The 20,493-nt window shown below is 43.3% G+C and overlaps 1 protein-coding gene across 2 annotated transcripts in view; it reads left to right on the plus strand.

Moving 5' to 3' along the window:
• ANTXR1 (ANTXR cell adhesion molecule 1) overlaps nucleotides 1–13,773 on the plus strand; it is a 258,255-nt gene extending 244,482 nt beyond the window's left edge. For both annotated transcript variants that reach the window (XM_061432860.1, XM_061432861.1), the window contains one exon: nucleotides 9,905–13,773. In XM_061432860.1, coding sequence (XP_061288844.1) covers nucleotides 9,905–10,165 — 261 coding nt within the window. In that variant the 3' untranslated portion in view covers nucleotides 10,166–13,773. The remainder of the gene's footprint in view (nucleotides 1–9,904) is intronic.
• The last annotated feature ends 6,720 nt before the right edge of the window (nucleotides 13,774–20,493 follow it).

Genomic DNA, 20,493 nt, shown 5'->3' on the forward strand with positions numbered 1-20,493 from the left:
GGGATTCTCCAGGCAAGAATACTGAAGTGGGTTGCCATGCCCTCCTCCAGGGGATCTTCCCAACCCACGAATTGAACCCAGGTCTCCCACATGCAGGCAGATTCTTTACCATCTGAACCACCAGGGAAGCCCATATACAGGCATACATACACCTTATTGCATGCATGCTCAGTCGCTCAGTTGTATCCAATTCTTTGTGATCCCATGGACTGTAGCCTGCCAGGCTCCTCTGTCCATGGGGTCTTCCAGGCAAGAATACTGGAGTGGGTTGCCATTTTCTCCTCCAAGGAATCTTCCCAACCCAAAGACTGAACCTGTATCTCCTGCATTGCAGGCGAATTCTTTATTGCTGAGCCACTAGGGAAACCCACATCTTCTATATAGTTCTATTTATCCATGTTTGTGCATATATGTGTATATCTATGTGCATTTGTTGTTCAGTCACTAAGTCATATCTGACTCTTTGTGACCTGGTGAACTGCAGCCCACCCGGCATCCCTGTCCTTCACCATACCCAGAGCTTGCTCAAGCTCATTCCATTGAGTCAGTGATGCCATCCAACCATCTCATCCTCTGTTGCCCTCTTCTCCTCCTGCCCGCTACATATAAATTTTACATGGAAACCAAAATGTCACTGGAAAAGAGAAAGGCAGAAAGCAGGAAGACAGGTTCACTGAGTGGCTCAATGGAGGAAAGAATGGATGGAGAGATCTTAGAGAGAATCAGGGACTTCTTTAGTGGTCCAGTGGTTAAGAATCTGCCTTGCAACACAAGGGATGCGGGTTCAATCTCTGGTTGAGAAACTAAGATCCCATGTGCCATGGGGCTACTGAGCCCACGTGCCTCAACTAGAGAATCCACACATCACAACAAAAGATCCTGCATGCTGTAACGAAGATCCTGTGTACTGCAGCTAAGACCTGATGCAGCCAAGCATAAAATAAATAAAGTATTCATCATTTGTAAGAGAATCAGAACTCTGCTTCTCCCTGAATGTGGCAGTAGATGGCCATCCCCCAGTTTCCACTTATATTTCCTAACTGAGATCAACCCTAACTGAATGACTACCTGCAAATTTAGTCATAATTCCAAACTCCCAGAAGAGAGAATCTGATCCATCTACCTCAAATTAGGTGTCCACTCCCCTGACCAGTCAACTATGACCAAGGACAGTCCCACGAACACAAATATTGTGTTCTGCGTGTGCTTAATCACTCAGTCATGTGCAACTGTAGATGGACTGTAGCCCGCCAGGCTCCTCTGCCCATGGGGATTCTCCAGGCAAGAATACTGGAGTCCCTTGCCATGCCCTCCTCCAGGGGATATTCCCAACCCAGGGATCAAAGTGAGGTCTCCCACACTGCAGGCGGATTCTTTACCGTCTAAGCCACCAGGGAAGCCCATGGGTGCTGAGATCCATTTATTTGTGGGATTGTTTGATTGCTGTCTACCTCCACTTCTGGACTATATTCTTCTTGAGGGCCAGGACTGTGTTTGGTTGCTCAGCACTGTCTGCAGCACCTTATAAGGTGTCCAGGACATGGTTTGCACTCAAAAACCATTTGTGGGAAAGAAATGCACAAATGACTAATGAAGAGATTCAGGCAGAAGAATAGGCCTGATGCAGTCTTCAAATCCCATCCTCCATCTGTTCATTGGTCATGTGCCTCATTTATCACCAGAGCATCTACTTCAGCAGAATTACATCAGTTGCTTCAACACGCCAGTGAGCTTTTTGTGGTCTAGCCTGAGAACCAACCCCCATTTACTAGAATGATGTAAGTTAGGAACTATGCTCCTAATTCTAAACAACTGACATAAAACAAACTTTGGAAACCTGATCCACTTGTAACTTGAGAAATACCTCCAAGCAGGACAATCAATGGAGGAACTAGACCAGAGAGTAAAGGTATTCGTCAGACGAAACTTGGCAGACATGTTCTCCATTTTCCGTCTGATTATTTTCATATTCTTCCTGTGAAATCCAATTTCCTTAAGTGACCTCTGTTCGTAGGAAACTATTTGGTTTAATCAGTGGAAGCCATGGCATATTTTTAACCATCTCTGAAGGCCAGCTCCCTCTCCATTGAGGGTGCCTGATACCCAAACAGATGTTTTACAGCACTCAGCACACATGAGCTCACCACTGGCAAGTCTTCTGCACACAATCAGACCTCAGCTCTTCTCACACATCTCCCGCAAACCCAAATTCAGAACCCGCAGGCAAGCTTGAATCCTTTACCATGGTAACAAAAAAGAGCAGAGCATAAAGAATCCAATTCTGAATGTTCAGTCTATTAATGTTCTATAAATCTGATGACCAAATGGAAAATATGCAATACAAAGAGTTAGCCAAACTAAATAGTCTATAAAAAGATGTGCAAACTGGATGCCCCCAAAGACTTCAGATTAAAGTATCCAACTTAAAGTGTTCCAAGGCAGTTTGAATTTTGATAGAATTTTAAAACATTCGAGCTGAAGGGTCTTTGGACATCATCTAGCAAGCACAACAGTTTTGTTTCAGAGATGATGAGGCTGAGACCCAAGAGAGAAAGGGACTCAGGGTTTCATATGCTAGAGGCAGAACTGGGGGTAGAGCTCTGCCTCCCAGGCCAGACCCGCAGGGCAGACAGACCACAGTCCCACACCCCCAGCTTCCTGCCTATTCTTCCTGGACCATCTGTCTGCAGTTCAAAGCTGGGAAGAAGCCAGAACCTGGTGAATAAGATCTTTCATCCTGCCTATCCCACTATCATTTCAGAGTGTGTCCTCTCCAATTTAGATAGAAAGTTTTATTGAAGACCAACTTCCCTTGATAAATCAATAAAAAGTAACCTAAAAAGATATGTTTAAAAGTAACATGTCAACATTTCAAGTGTGGAAATCAAAGGGAATACATAGAATTCGTACCACTCCTACGGTCAAAGGAAAGCATCACAGGATACCTGAGGAGATGTAAACACAGAGCTGTGAGACCATGGAGTTTTGGTCCTCTGAGAAACTAAACTTGCAGGGGAAATCTGAGCTTCCTAAGAAGGCTTGCTCCACCTCAGAGAGACTTGGAGATGTGAGCAGTATTCGCTGAGTGCCAGCCTAAACTTGACCCTCATGCTGCTATGAAGACCTCAAAAGGAGAAGAAGCAGATAGAGCCTCAAAAATATTCACCCACACATTGGGGAACACAGTTTATATTGAGAAGAAAACCAAGTGGCAGAGTACAGACTTCATTAAATAAATATTTGTGGAGAGCTTAGGATGTGCTCAGCTAAACATCCTGCAATAGAAGAGCAAGAATTTAATTGAAAGGTGTAAGTAAGGACCAAATCACAAAAGGCTACGTATGCTATTGGAAGGAGGTGGTTGGAATTTACTTTAAAGTTGACTCAGTTCAGTTCAGTCACTCAGTCATGTCCAATCTTTGCGACCCCATGGACTACAGCGCGCCAGGCCTCCCTGTCCATCACCACCTCCCGGAGTTTACTCAAACTCATGTCCATCTAGTTGGTGATGCCATCCAACCATCTCATCCTCTTTCCTCCCCTTCTTCTCCCACCTTCAATCCAGCATCAAGGTCTTTTCAAATGAGTCAGTTCTTCACATCAGGTGGCCAAAGTATTGGAGTTTCAGCTTCAGCATCAGTGGGAGCCATTGAATGATGGTGACCTGGGGAGTGAATTGACCAGACTTAGGTTCTGGAAAGATCTCTTGACAGCTGATGGACTGTGGCCAAGTACTACATTATATGATACTGTCTACAAGTGCTTCAACAGCTTTATTAGCACTTTTAGTCTATATTCAGGATAATACAGTAAAGGGTGGGGGGTGTGAATGAGAGCCTAGGGCAAGCAGAGTTAGATTTTAATCCCATTCCCACAATTTACCAGCTGTGTGGTCTTGGGCACGTTATTTAAATAGTTCTACCTCCTCAGTCGACTTCCTTTCTATACACTGATGATAATACTTAGCTAATGGGGTTTGATAATAAATAAAGTGGATAATGTGCCTGGACGTTTCTAAGAATCCTCCCAACACCATTCAGATCAGATCAGATGAGTTGCTCAGTCGTGTCTGACTTTTTGCGACCCCATGAATCGCAGCACACCAGGCCTCCTTGTTCCTCACCAACTCCCAGAGTTCACTCAGACTTACATCCATTGAGTCAGTGATGCCATCCAGCCATCTCATCCTCTGTCGTCCCCTTCTCCTCCTGCCCCCAATCCCTCCCAGTATCTGAGTCTTTTCCAATGAGTCAACTCTTCACATGAGGTGGCCAAAGTACTGGAGTTTCAGCTTTAGCATCATTCCTTCCAAAGAAATCCCAGGGCTGATCTCCTTCAGAATGGACTTGTTGGATCTCCTTGCAGTCCAAGGGACTCTCAAGTGTCTTCTCCAACACCACAGTTCAAAAGCATCAATTCTTCAGCACTCAGCCTTCTTCACAGTCCAACTCTCACATCCATACATGACCACAGGAAAAACCATAGCCTTGACTAGACTAACCTTTGTTGGCAAAGTAATGTCTCTGCTTTTGAATATGCTATCTAGGTTAGTCATAACTTTTCTTCCAAGGAGTAAGCATCTTTTAATTTCATGGCTGCAGTCACCATCTGTAGTGATTTTGGAGCCCAGAAAAATAAAGTCTAACACTGTTTCCCCATCTATTTCCCATGCAACCAAATCAAAGTGGAATTTTTCAGTTTGGAGGGAACGCCACCTAGCATCCTGCTCTGCCTCCACTTAGCAGGAAATACTGTTGCATTTTCTTCTTAAAATTTAATCAGGACATTTTATTGCTAACATGTAAAAATAACTGGTATTTTTACTTTGTAAAAGAGCAATGAGGTAAACTGAGGTCAAAACCAAATATTGGCTCTGAATCAAACCACCCAAAAGCAATAGTGCAAAGAATTAACCTGGTTACAGAGACCCATGGAGGAACTAAGTGCTTCTACCGTCCTAGCAACCTTTTAACCAAACACTGGTGCAGATTCGCTGGCATATGTGACACTGAAAGCATCTGGCCTTTCTATTACCCTCTCACAAGCAAAAACTGATGTCGTGTAAACTGATCTTTAGGCCAATTATATGGTCTAAGTGTTACAGTGTTTGTGTTGGCTCCTCTGGCTCCAGGTTTTAAGAATTTAATTTGTAGCCACACCCCTCCCTGAAGTCCTAACTGTGTCTTACTGTAACTGACTCCGGGGATCTATTTATGCGGTGTCTGCATCTTCTTTGGGGGACGATAAGTACATGTGACAGCACTGCCAGTCAACTGTGTCCTGTAAGAATAAGTCATAGGAGGCGCAGAGACGGGAGGACAGAGGAGGGTGGGGAAGTGAGTGGGCTCTGGGAGCTGCTCTGGTCACATGTCCGTTGCTACATTTTTTGTCACCCCTGTGTATCAGTTTTATTCTAGAAGCCAGGTGAGGAACGTAGAGGTTCTACCCCACAGTCCTCCTAGAAGGCACTAAACTAGGAGTCAGAAAACCTGCTACTACCTCCAACTGGCCTTTCTACCCTAGACAAGGTCATTATCATGTCTGAGCACAACAGACATTACTGTCTGTGTCCCCACATAGACTCACCTTCACTTATCAAACAAGTGCCAAGCCCATCACCAGTGCTGATTAAGTTAATCCTCCTCTTGACAGTGAGTGGCAGGTGGTGTATTATTTTACAGTGGGGTGTCACCCAGGAGGGGCATGACAGAGGCTGTGAGCTTGCCCCCTCCCCTCTGGCTCCGAGCTGTTGCACTCCGCTCCAGCGTGCTAGGCCTGTGCCTGTGCTCTGCAGCAGTTGACCCCAGGGCACTCCTGGGGTGTTACTGACTATAGGAAGGAGCGCTCTCTGCCTCTCCCCCACCCTACCCCACCCCTGTCCCTCAGCTGCTATGGCCATAGGCTGTGATGGTGGCTGGGGAGGGGCTGACCAAGGAAGATCTCTCTTCTCCCCACTCTCATCGCCACCCCCCTCAACCCCTACCTACTTTTACTCCATCTTTAGCTGACAGATGTGAATTTTGCTCAGTGGATCCTTTCAAATCCTTTGAAGACACTGAGGAATCCAAATCTGGGTTATGAATGAAAATATTGATAGAAGAAGCCTGGGAGCTCCTAATTTTGTCTCTGGTAAAAGTACTAGCTACAATTGCATGAAATAATTAAACGGATCTCTGGGTTCATTCACCTCATCTCTTGCCCACCCTGACCATCAACTGATCCTTGGAGGGAGGGAGAGAATAGTGGGACAGCCAGCCCTAAAGGAGATCTGAAGGTACGTGGGGACTCGACCACAGGCATCAGCATCTCCTTCCCCAGGAAGGGAACTTTCCTTCAGCTTTAAAGCAAATGGGTTTCTCTAGTCTCCTGGTCTGGTCGGGCACATCTGGGAACATAGGACAGAACATGTAGTACAGTAAATCCCAACGCTGACTTACCCATTAAAGGAACTTATCACAGACGGTCATAAAATTAGGACTTTCACATCTTGAAAGAAAGAGCTCTATCCAGGATCATAAATAAACTATAACTGAGGCTTAGGTTTATAAAGCTGTAAAAGAGGGCTGCTTGAGCAAATAGGAATTCACAGTACTGGGTCACAAAATTAACTCAAGAAAGTCCGACCACGATCTTGGAGTTGCCAGCAATGCAGTGGTAGCTGATTTCTGCAGTTAGTGGACCCCAATCAGAACCTAATGAGGTCAGGCCCTGGTTTAATTTCATAAAATGCAAGCTCATAGGAATTGGGGTGCTGGCACCTAAATATGGCCTTATAATTCCTAAACCAGCAGTGGAGCAGCAGATGACAAAAAAAGGCCAGTGCCTTCCAGAAGTTTCTCATCTAGTCAGGAAGCCAAGGCATTTACAAATAAAGCAATTATAGGATGCAGGCTTTGGAGTATGGTGTAGATGGTAACTAGAGAATTCAGGGAGGAAAGCAAGGAATGAGTAGAAGCTAGACTTTTCAGGGAAAGATACGTGGGGGACAAAGAACCTGACTCCTGACTGAAAGATGCAGGGAGGGGCGCATGTGTGCGGAAAGCTGTGCTCTGGCCCCGCCCCCATCAGCTCCCACAAACCTGCATTGTGCCCCTGCCATGACTCGCCCCGAGCCGAGTCTCAGATCACACATTTGTATTTCCCTCTTGTCCTTTGGGTAATTGGTCCTTAAGGTCAACAGTCACACCCTCTTCATTCCCTACTCCCCCAGGCTCTTCCTCGAAAGGCCTGGAAAAGGAAACCCTGGCCTGTCAGGACACATCACATCCAGGCTGGACAGCACAGGATGGTGTCCATCCTAAAGAAGGAAGCCAGGAAAAATCCACACTTCCTCCTCAGAGGAAGCCCCAGAGTAATCCCCGTCATCCCTGTCATGGGTTATAATCAGGTTAAAATGAGCAGGACGAGGAGAAAAGGACAGCCTCAGAGCGGGTACCCCACCTCAGCCTCCTGGGGAAGGGTTCTGTCAGCATCCAGGACACACAGTGGGGAGAAGAAGATGCCCCCATGGGCGTGGGGAGTTTGGGAAAAGGCCAGGGCCCACAGGGATGGCCAGCACGCCGCCTAGAAAGGAGGGGGAGGGTCGAATGGGAAAGGTGATGAGGGGGGAGCGATGGTCCACATACCAGAAGGAGAACTTCATGAGGGGGAGAGGCCCTGTGCTCCCATCCCTTGCAGAGCCCAGTGTTGAGTGGAAGGCTCCCAAGCACCGATTAAGAATAGAACTGAAATCCATTGTTTTTAGGTGAAATGCCCTGTAGATATCAATCAGGTCTAACTGGTCCTTTGGATAAGGAAGTTGTGGTACATATACACAATGAAATATTACTCAGCTATAAAAAGGAACACATTTGAGTCAGGTCTAATGAGGTGGATGAAAATGGAGCCTATTATACGAGTGAAGTGAGTCAGAAAGGGAAATACAAATATTGTATAAACACATTTATATGGAATTTAAAAAGACGGGACCACGACAATCCTATATGGAAGACAGTAAGAGAGACACAGATGTGAAGAGCAGACTTTAGGATTCTGTGTGAGAAGGAGAGGGCGGGATGATACGAGAGAATAGCATTGAAACATGCATAATTACCATATGTTAAACAGATGAGCAGTGCAAGTTCGATGCAGGAAGCAGGGCACCGAAAGTCAGTGCTCTGGAACAACCCAGAGGGATGGGGTAGGGAGGGAGGTGGGAAGGGGTTCAGGATGGGGGGACACATGTGTACATATGGCTGATTCATGTTGATATATGGTGAAAACCATCACAATATTGTAATTATCCTCCAATTAAAAAAAAAAATTTTTTTAAGGAATAGAGCTGGTGGGTGTGTGCTTCCACAGAGCAGAGAGGAAGTGCCCCAGGGGGGAGAGGGCTACTCTGAGGAGGCAGTTGGAAGTGTTCCAGGTGTCTACTCCATGTTATCCAGCTGGGTCCCTGGGAAGGGTGGAGAAAAGACAGAATTCAAGATGCCTGTGTTGCAATAAGAGGTCCCCAGGTTGTATTTCTTAAGAATCTAAGGGCACCCACGCAGGTGCCACAGCACCCTGGAAGAAGGCTTCCCCAGCCAAAGCAAAAGCAGGATAAACTGTCTATGTCATTGCGCTAGGGAGGCAGGGGCCTGGAGCAGGCGGCGGCATGTCCTGGGAACAACAAACCCACCTCTTCCTAGTTGTGGTTTAACCTTTCAGAGCCTCAGTTCCCTCATCTGTGCAACAGAACAATTGATAGTAATACCTGCCTGGCAAGGCTGTTGAGGAGATTAAATTCAATGACTTCTGTTCTTGCCCTGACCCTGTGCATCCAGTCCCCTTCTCTTCCGCACCCTTGATAGAATCTGGGGCAAAAATGAAGTTGAACAAATAATTTTGCAACATAGTGTTGGCCTCAACAATTTAGGGTCTGTGTCCTTTACCAACTCAAAGAAGTTATGAAATGAGAACTCTGCCCCTTTCCCTTGGCAACTTAGTTCTCTTAAAAGCCCCCAAGATGATAGTTTATGGTGAACAATGTCAGATTCATGATCTCCAAAGAAGATTTAGCTTCAGGACCAGGGACCAGGCTGGAATATTCAGAGCTTTTTTGTGGCAGAAGTTTTATTACAGTGACAAAGAACAGAGAAAGCTTCTGACATAGACATCAGAAGAGGGACAGAGAGTGCCCCACTGGCTAGTCTTATCAAGGCCTTAAATACTTTACCAGACCCACTCCCATAACATACATCTTAAGATAACAAGATTAATCAGAAGGTTCTTGTTAAAAAGGAGAAACATGTCTTTCAGCAAGATACATTGTTGTTATATAATCCTTCAGTTCAGTCAGTTCAGTCGCTCAGTCGCCGTCCGACTCTGCGACCCCATGAATCGCAGCACACCAGGCCTGCCTGTCCATCACCAACTCCCAGAGTTCACTCAAACTCATGTCCATCGAGTCGGTGATGCCATCCAGCCATCTCATCCTCTGTCGTCCCCTTCTCCTCCTTAGTACAAGGCTTAAGGAAAAACATACCCTTGAGCAAGATGAGTTTTGTGTAGCTGTTAGCTCTTGGCTTAAAGAAAATAACATCTTATGTGACTAAGACAAAGCAGTGTAGAAAAAAAAGTTTTCCTTTTCACCTCCTTGAGAGCCCCGGACCCCTTTCTCCTCCTTGAGGGCCCTGGACTCTTTATCAATGTACCTAAGAATTAACTCTGTCTATAGTAAGCCCAGAAGAAGGAAATGGGGAGCTTATTTGTTATCAGGTTCTATTTCAGTGCTCTGCTGAGAGCACTGACATAAACTCTCACAGAAAGCATCTGCTTTCTGCAGGTTTCTTTCTGCCCGCTCCCTGCACTTCCCACCTGCCCTGTTGTAAAACCCCAGCAAGCATCAGCTCATGTTTCTTTTTCTCTGATTCTCTTTCAGGGACGCTGTATCAACTTCACCAGAGTCAAGAACAATCCGCCTGCCAAGTACCCCCTCAACAACGCCTACCACACCACCTCACCGCCTCCTGCCCCCATCTACACCCCACCACCCCCTGCTCCCCATTGCCCTCCCCCACCTCCCAGTGCCCCCACCCCTCCAATTCCATCCCCACCTTCCATTCTCCCCCCTCCTCCGCAGGCTCCCCCTCCCAACAGGGCGCCACCCCCCTCCCGACCTCCTCCTAGACCTTCTGTCTAGAACCCACAGTTCATGCTCTGGGTTCTCTCAGAAACTTTGGGGAGGAGGCTCCTCTGTGGTGTTAGAACAAGTCTTTTCAGTTAGAGGGGGCTTCCACTTTGGAAAAGAGTGGTGATAACGCCCACTGACATTCACACACTATAAAAATTTGTTTGTAACACCAGTACACCAACAATTGTGATCAGCGGACAGAAATTGAAATTTTGAATTGCCTGAAAACCAGTGATGAGGCAACTACAGTCACAATCATAGCCACCAGCCAGCCATCATCTCTAGAAGGTTCCAGAGACAGTGAAACTGCTGAGATGCTCTAAGTGGGATTGGGTCTCCTGGAGACCAATATGAAAATCATTTCTCTGAGGGTGAAATGCAGCGTCAGATAAGAAGTCATATTGCTGGGTTGCTAAGTGCTGCCTTCCCTCTTCCACACCACCTCCATCTCTTGACCCTAGACCTACGAACCAAGGAATCCTCTCCATGCCAGCCAAGAAGGTCAAAACCCTTCACCTACAACTTTGGGGAAAGATTAGGGTCCCCATTGTGACAAGAAACTCAACATCAGATAGGTATCCAAAAGCATGTTCTGGGACTTGCAGAGGAATAAAACCTTCCAGATTCTCCCAGTTTCCAAGTGAGGAAGAGGGTGGTTGTTCACAGATGGAAAAGGTATGTTGTCATGTTGCTGTGTAAGTGAAATCAGGTGTGTGCATCGACAGGCGAGTACTGGTGGGAGCATCGGACAGTTTCTAAAGCTCACAGGCCATCAGCAGCTAGAGGTGGCTGGCTTTGGCCCAACATGGCCCCTAAATCAACAGACAATAGCACTGTCGAAGAGCAACTTATTCATGATTTATGGTAAAAGAAAAATCAAGATTTGGCTTCAATGTAGATCACTTGAGATATGAAGAAGTGACTGATACTATTTTCCAGAGACAAATATGAGTTGACCTTCCCAAAACGGCATCACTAGCACCTACCACACAATTTCACTAATTTTGTTTTTCTTTCTTCATGAAGTTGTGCACCAGAGACTTCTAGGTAGAGCTGAGAGACAATAGTCCCAACATACTAAGGAATATATCCCCCCAAAAAAGCTGGTGCAAATATATTTCTCCTTGGCTTTTCAGCACACTGACAAATACTATCAGCTGCCTGAAATTCCCACCATGCCTGGGAACCACTCCACTCCTCCAAGTCTTTCTAAATCTGTTGTCACCAGGAAGCTATATAATCACTTTCTAAACATTAGACTTCATCACCCAAAGATGAAAACAGAAGCCATTGTTCAGGGCCTGCTGCACCAGCCTGTTCAAAATTACCCCCCCCCCCCCGCCCTCCAACTTTCCACAGGTCTTAAAAGTCGTAAAACTCTTAAATCTTTTTGAGAATAAAGCAGAATATAAAGTAAATGCAAATTGGTGCTTTGGGCTGTGGTCTCCAAAGATCTTGCAAGAACCCCCCAAGCCAGTCTCATTCTTTAACGTTACTTAGAACAGAGACATAGGACGCAGCATGCACTGCATACACACCAACGCTTGTAGCCAGGGCAGACATTGCTAATCAATCACAGCACATCTTCCAATGAGCCCAGGATTCCCTCACAACCTTCAAACCATAAGTCTGAAGAGCCACCACTCATCAGTTCAAATTGAGAGATAAATGATCCTTAATTGCCATCTCAACTTTAGAAAGCAAAAGCAAACAAGGATTGTGTGGGGGGATGGGGGAACCTTTGGACATAAAAGGTACAGTCAGGGGAAACTAGATCTAGGCAGAGTGCCTTAGTGGGGGGCTACAGGCACTGAACGCATTGCCAACACCAAACTGACGCTTCCCCAGGCATACCTTGGGCCTCCCTTCTTCCAGCCTGCCACTTCCAGAGATGCCCACAGCTTCCTCATAGAGCTAAAATCAGAGATGTTTTCCAGGGCTCCCTCCCTCAGCCCCCCATCCTGGCCCAAATTATCTATTTTGAAAACATTGGGCTTCTTCTTTAGTACAGTCTTCCATGAAGCAGGTGTCAGACTGTCGCAGCGACCCGCAGTGCCATTGCTGGACTCCAGAGACCCATCCCACAGGCCAAAGGGTTTCCCAGGCTCACAGCCTAGAGGCGTTGAGCCCCTGGCCACTGTTTTGACTGCTGGCGGTACAAAACAGTCCACCCCACACCACTGCCGCCGGTCTCACTGCGGCCATCAAAAAGTTCAAGCCAAAATGTTAACATTGTGCATCAAGACGGCAGGCATAAGGTGAGAATGCAACATTTACAATCTCAACCATACATCAATCAGAAGCCCCTGTGCAGTTTCCAAGATGTTGTTTTGATAAACTCTTTGATGAAATGGGGAACTGCAAATACATGATGGCTTTGAAGAGGATTAGCAGGGTTTGTCCTTAAAAAGGATTCTTCATGTAAACCCTAGTCCTTTAGAATGACAGTGGAGAAGGAGAAACTTCTATACTGTATGAATAAGGTAATATTTGAATAGTAGGCTATTACAGGCAGGAAAATTCTTTAACTGGTTTATAAGTCTGTCCGTACTTGGGTCATTCCTTGTAAAAGGTCGCAGACATATGATTGTGATCAGGAAACTGCACAAAATTATTTTTTTCAACCCTCATATTATTGTCCTCCCAAAGTTTTTTTTTTTTTTAATAAAAACCAACTTTTTGTTGTATATATTCATATTCCATGTGTTAGATGGAAGCATTTCCTATCCAGTGTGAATAAAAGGAACAGTTGTAGTAAATTATTATAAGGCCAATGAAATTTCATGGCAGGTTATTCTACCAAGCTGTGCTTGTTGGTTTTTCCCATGACTGTATTGCTTTTATAAATGTACAAATAGTTACTGAAATGACGAGACCCTTATTTGCACAGCATTAAGAAGAACCTTGAGTGGTTACCTCTGTTAACGACCAATTCACAAACAGTGTCTGGCCTGTAGCTTGGCACATACTCCAGTGAGACACAAGGTCTCTTTTACCAGAGTCAAGAACAGAGCTGGTGGACATATTAATTAATAGTCTTGGATATCTGGCTGTGGGTAACTTTACTGTAAATATATCTAGAATGGGCAGAGACTATGTGGAAGTCTCATACACACTAAAGTTCAAACACCAGGTCAGAAGAGGGAAATTCATCCAAGAACTAGAAAAAAAAAAAACATGTAATATTGCACCACAGTTTTCAGCCCAGCGCCAACTCAAAAAGAAATTAATGCTGTGTAAAAGTGGGTTGAATTAGTTTGCAAACTATAATAAAGATATATGCAGTAAAAAGCCTGTTAATGCACATCAGATGGGAATGGGATGTTCTAGTCGTGTTTTCTAGTTATCTGAACTCTACTATATTATTATACTTGGATAACCAATTTAAAAGAATTAGAATATGATGTTTTTAATACACTTAACATTAAACTCTTCTTCTAATTCTTTCTTCTATCTGTGATAATTCAGAAGACATTATGGATCTTCAGTGCCTCTGAGTCATTGTTATAAAGATCAGTTATTGCTGTACCTGCTATAGAAGACTGGGCTAAATGTGTACAATGACAAACCTTGGAAGTTGCTTTTTTTAAAAAAAAATAATAAATTCCGAAAATCAACTCTTTTACTGGTTGTCTCTTTGCTATGAAAATGAAGTACAGATTGCTCAAGTGCTTAACATTGTGATCATAAAAATGGCTATCATTCTGCAGATTATATTTCCCAAATTATTTTGTGCCTTCTACTATCTTGATTACTCTTTCTTCTTTAGCTGTCCAACATTCAACTTATATTTTTTGTAGGTAAAACAGTGTTTCTTACTAGTTCCTGAATCTGTTTCTTTATAAGTCCTCATTAAGCCTTAGTTCATCTTAATTAGAATAAAACCATCTGAAAACAAAATCATTCCACAATTTCTTCCCAAGGCTTCATTAGTATTCAACTTTAATAGCATTTTGGGCACATGGACTTTTTCAAATTACATTCATCATTAAATCATTTTGAGATAATTGACTAGCAATTTGGAAGGAAAAAGAAGTTGGAGCCCTACCTCACTCCTTATACCAAAATAAATTCCAGCTGTATTTAAGTGTAACAGATGAAACCAGGAAAGTACCAAAAGTAGGAAAAATGTTTACTGTACGGAATGAAGAATTTTTAAATCTCATATATTGCTTGCATTGCCAACCAACTTTCTTATATAATCATTTCAATGATTGAGTCCTGAATGCTGAGTCATGCTCCAATGTATTATGTTGAATAAACAAAGAAACTAACAGGAATAAGATTATTGATCAAGTGCTAACTGCAAAGTTGAGCAGCAGGTACAAAATTGTTTGTCACTAAATCCAGTTTTCTATCTTCAGATAAATGTGTTTCCCTAGAGTCTCACATTGGAGAAGGAAATGGCAACCCACTCCAGTGTTCTTGCCTGGAGAATCCCAGGGACGGGGGAGCCTGGTGGGCTGCCATCTATGGGGTCACACAGAGTCGGACACGACTGACACGACTTAGCAGCAGCAGCAGAGTCTCACTTAGGTGTAGAACAATCAGTATAACACTTTGTCCATCTCAATACATTGTAAACAAGGTCCATGGTACTTATAATTATCAAACATAGACCAGAGAGTTGGCATATGCAAAACAAATGAAGTTATTCTGGTTACAATTGTATCATGTTGGCTTGAACCATGCCTCTACCCTAAAGTTATCATACCTAAACAGATTAGAAGCCTTTTAATTCCTCTGGGCATAAGCTTTGGTTCCTTCCTTTTTGCTAAATGTTAAAATGGTCATTTAGTTATATAAACCCTTCCTTCTCTACTTGGGACAGTTTTAAAGTTTGGAGTTAAAACTGTGCAACATTTCCTCTGTTTAGTTTCAAATGTCATTTCACAATGTCCTTATAAAGCAACAGCAGCAGTTAACATAATGCCTGAGTCACTGGAGAGTGCAGAGCAAAGCTCTGTTAAAAGATGTTCAATTAGTTGTGCACATTCAGTACTTTTTAGCCAGCATCTTTAGTTGAGAGATCCTTGTAAACATTAAAATGGATGCAATTCATAAAAGACATACTTCTTTTTAGTGAAGTGGCTTGCATTCTTGCAAAGCATTTTAAAAGTACAAGAAACATTGGTGCTAAGAGTGCAGAAAACGCTTCATTTTCTTCTGAAGGAGAAGTCATAAGAGACATGTCAACCACTCATCATTGACAACAAAAATTTGTACCCCCAAGATTAGTCATGGAAGATTTACAACCTCCTATATTCACATTGTTTTAAAATACCAGCACTTTGGAGATGTTGCCAAGGTTAGGAAAACCTTGAGCTCACCTTCTCCCATTGGGCACACCAAAATTACAACTATTTACAGAGCAACTATCAATGAGAATGACCTGAATACTAGCAGAAAAGATTTTCCACAACCAAAGATGTAAAGAAGGAACCATAGTGACATTGGTCTTTTTTGCAGCACATGGGCTCAGTAGTTGTGGCGCCCTGGCTTAGTTGGCTGCAGCCTGTGGGACCTTAATTCTCTGACCAGGGATCAAACCCACATGCCCTGCATTGTGAGGTGGATGCTTAACCACTGGACTACAGGGAAGTCCCCATAGTAACATTGGTGGTGGGAGCAAAGATGCAGTATAGTCAAGACCCACACCCATGGGTAGGTGATCCATAAACAGGAGGATAATTATAATTGCAAAGGTTCTCCCCAGAGGAACAAGGGTTCCAAGTCCCACTTTGGGTTCTAGCCCCCAGGGGTCCTGCACCAGGAAGATGACCTCCCAGAATGTCTGACTTTGAAAGCTAATGGGACTTGCTTAAGGGAGAGCTAGAGACTCTTAAGGTGGTTTAGTTGCTAAGTTCTGTCCAACTCTTGTGACCCAATGGACTGTCACCCACCAGGCTCCTCTGTCCATGGGATTTTCCAGGCAAGAATACCAAAGTGGTATTTCCTTCTCCAGGGGATCTTCCCAACCCATGGATCAAACCTGGGTTTCCTGCACTGCAGGCAGATTCTTTACTGACTCGGCTACCAGGGCTCTTAAGAGACATGCAAAATCTCACATACTCTGAGACCCAGTGCAAAGACAATAATTTAAAGGAGCCTGGGTCAGACCCACTTACTGATCTTGGAGAGGCTCCCAGAGAAGCAAGATCCAACAAGGACTCCCCTTGAGAACGTAGTGTTGGCAGCAGTTATTTTTGAGGGCTCATTTTACCATGGTGACATTTGGGCTGGCAAGCACAGTTTTGGAGTCTTTCTCTAGCCTGTTAGCACCAAGGACTTCTCTACTCACCAGGAGATCAGCACCAGTCCTGGGGCCATCCAGGTTGAAAGGCCAGCAGCATAGGAACTAAGCCCTGCCCAGAAGCGGGCCGAGCAATAGCCCCAGACATCCTTGTCCATGCAGCCAGCCACACCAAGACCTAGCACCACAAGACAGCAGGTTGGCAGCCCCTGCATGAAGCAGGACCTGGCAACAAACCAGGCCAAGGACCAGCTTTACCTACCAGCTGCCCACAGCAATTGGTCCCATCATAACAGAAGGGCCCAGCATCCCACACAGGGTCACTGTAGAGCATATAGCTCCAGTGACCAGAGAAGAGTATGCTGTTAGGTCCCATAAAACATCTCCTGTACAAAGTGACTTCTCCATGATCAGAAAGCATAACAATATACCTAATACATTGAAAATTAGGCAAATTGAAGGAACAGAGTACTATGTCCCAACTTAAGGAACAAGATAAAATGCCAGAAGAACTTGGTGAACTGTAAATAAACAATCTAACAGATAAAGGGTTCAAGGTAATGATCATAAAGATGTTTAATGAACTCAGGAGAAAAATGTATGAACACAATGAGAAGTTAAAGAGCTACAAAACATAAAGAAGAAATAATAGAACTGAAGAATATAATAACTGAAATAAAAATTCACTAGAAGGAATCAACAGTAGAATAGATGAGACAGGGGAATATGTCAGCAAACTGGAAGAGAGAGTAGAAGAAATCACCAAAGCTGAACAGAAAAAAGAATTTTAAAACAGAAGTATAGTATAAGAGATCTCTGGGACCATACTAAGCATAATAATAGTCACATTAGAGGAGTCACAGAAGGAAAAGAGAAAAAAGGGCAGATAATTGAATAAATGATAGCTGAAAATTTACAGCTATCTGGGAAAGAGAACATGCCAGCAAGTACAGAACATCCCAAAAGAGATAAATCCAAGATCCACACCCAAACTCATTGTAATTAAAATGGCAAAAATTAAAGAGAAAAAAAAATTTTTTTTTTCCCTAGGCATCTGAGAGTTTTATTTAAGAAATTTCACAAAGCCCAGTTTGGTCTTAAGCTGCCCTCATGGTTAGTATTTCCTTAGCTCTCATTTACATCTTCTCAAAAGAGGTAAGAAAAAATTGGTAATTCTTTGTAGTAAATTCGTGTTAGCTATTTCAAACTTATCACAGCATCGTTTATAATAGGAAAATTAGAAATAACCTAAATGCTCAAAAGTGGCTGAGTGATAATCTATGTGTCATGGACAGGTATAATATTTAATCATGAAAAGTGTTTATGGTCTAGTGTTGGGGGAAAGTAGAAAGTATATATGCTTGGAATGCAGTTCTTTTATGAAAATGTGTATGTGATGGGGAAGAAATCAAGCAGCAAGGGAAAGGCAACAAGGTATGTACAGGGGGACTCCCATAAAGTTATCAGCTGACTTTTCAGCAGAAACCCTGCAGGCCTATCCCCTTCAACGTCATGGAAAAAAAATTCTGACAAAAATCAACATTCATTTATGAGAAAAACTCTCAACAAAGTTAGTATAGAGGGGACATAACAAATGCCATATATGACAGACCTACAGCCAACATCATACTTAATGTTGAAGAGCTGAAAGCATTTCACCTAAGACCAAGAACAAGACAATGATGCCCACTCTCACCACTTTTATTCAATCCAGAAATGAAAGGTCTAGCCATAGTGATCAGGAAAGGGAAACAAGCAAAAATAAACAAATAAAAAGCTTTTGCACAGCAAAGGAAACTATCATCAAAACAAAAAGACTGTTTGGGATAGGATATTTGCAAATAATATCTTTGTTAAGACATTAATATCAAAAATATGCAAAGAGCTCATACAATTAACATCAAAATAACAAACAACTAGATTAAAATAGGGCATAAGACCTGAATAGATACTTTGTCAAAACATACAGATGGCCAAGAAACATGAAAAGATGTTCAGCATCATTAGTTATCAGAGAAAAGCAAATCAAAACCACGGTATCACTTCACATCTATCAAAATGATTACCATCAAAAAGACAAGAGGGAAACTCTGGTGGTCCAATGGTTAAGACACAGTGCTTTCACTGCTGGGGACCCAGGTACAATCCCTAGTTGGGGAACTAAGATCCCACAAGCCTAATGGCACAGCCAGAAAAAAAAGAGACAACAAATAAATGTTAGAGAGGATGTAGAATAAAGGGAAACTTTGTGCACTGTTGGTAGGAATGTAAATTGGTGTAGCCACTATGAAAAACACTATGAAGATTTCTCAAAATTTAAAAACAGAGCTACCATACAATCCATCAATTCTATTAATTAGAAAAGATATATGCAACCTTATGTTCCTTGCAGCAATATTTACAATAGCTAATATGAAGCAACCTAAGTGCCCACCGATAGATGAACAGACAAATGTGGTATGTGTACACAATAGAATATTACTCAGCAATAAAAAAAGAATGAAATTTTGCCACTTGAAACAATGTGAATGGACCTAGACGTAGCATGCTTAGTAAAATCAGTCAGATAGAGAAAGACAAACACCACAGGATTTCACAGATATGTGGAATCCAAAAAACAAATGAACTAACATGACCAAAAAAAAACAGACTCATAGATATAGAAAACGAAGAGGTGGTTGCCATAGGTGGGAGGTGTGGAAGGACGTGAGGGCGTCTAAGAGGTGCAGGCTTCCAGTTACAAAAAAGCTAAGCCTTGAGCATAAAATATACAACATGGGGAATATAGTCAATAATATTATAATAACTTTCTATGATGATGTCACCACTCAAACTGTGATCATTTCATAACATATAAAAGTTATCAGGGATTTCCCTGGTGGTCCAAGGGCTAAGATTCCCCACTCCCAATGTAGGGGGCCCAGATTCCATCCTTGGTTAGGGAACTAGATCCCCCATGCTGCAACTAAGAGCTCACATGCCACAACAAAGATTAAAGCTCCCACATACACAGCTAAGACCCAGTACAGCCAAGTGAATAATTTAAATATATTCCAAATTAATTAATTAAAATAAAATATCAAATCACTATTCTGTGCACCTGGAAATAACAGTGTGGTAGGTCAATTACACTTCAATTTAAAATATTAAATAAATATTAAATTTAAAATAATAAATATTAGTTATGAAAAAGCCAATAAATAAATACAAGCCCTTTGACATTCTCCCTGTGAGCCCCACCTGAAACTATGTAATACAGAGTACATCTCTTTTCACTTAAAACTATTTTAAAACTATTTTCCTACTGTAAAAGGGACTTCCCAAATGGCACAGTGGTAAGGAGATACAACAGACCCAGGTGTTCGATCCCTGGGTCAGGAAGATCCCCTAGGAAATAGCAACCCACTCCAGTATTTTTGCCTGGAAAATTCCATCGACAGAGTCTAGGGTGGGCTACAGTCCCTGGGGTTGCAAAGAGTTGGGCATGACTGAGCACAAACACACACACATACACATTGTAAAAGACCAGTTTGAAATTGATGGTAATATGCATTTCCATCCAAGCTTTAAATATTCCCTGTGAATGCAGAGTACCTCATAGATAAAGGTGATGCAGAAGCATTCACACTTAGCTGAACCTGAAGGATCAGGCTTCTCCCCAGCTGGGGTGGATAGCAGGTGACTGAGAAGCAGCCTTTGCTCTGTAGGGTTGGCTCTCGGGTTCACAGGCAGGCTCCAAAGAGTGGGAAAGAAGACAGTGGGAGACCCTCAGACAGGAATAGGAAAAGAGTGATTCCAGGCAAGAGTGGGGAAAAGGAAGAGCTGTCAAACCAGACTACAAATTGTCTGATAATGCACACCTGGAATTAATTCCAGTGTCAAAAAACTAGGGCCCAGGGGTGGGGATGCTGATTCAGCTCTGTGGTCCTGCTGACTAAAGACATCAGACATGATAGTATGGTCATTGTGCATGTGTGCTCAGTCACTTCAGTTGTGTCCAACTCTGCGACCCTGTAGACAGTAGACACCAGGCTCCTCTGTCCATGGGATTCTCCAGGCAAGAATACTGAAGCATGTTCCCATG

The sequence above is a fragment of the Bos javanicus genome, chromosome 11 (assembly GCF_032452875.1).
Source record: "Bos javanicus breed banteng chromosome 11, ARS-OSU_banteng_1.0, whole genome shotgun sequence".
In the NCBI taxonomy this organism is placed as follows: domain Eukaryota; kingdom Metazoa; phylum Chordata; class Mammalia; order Artiodactyla; family Bovidae; genus Bos; species Bos javanicus.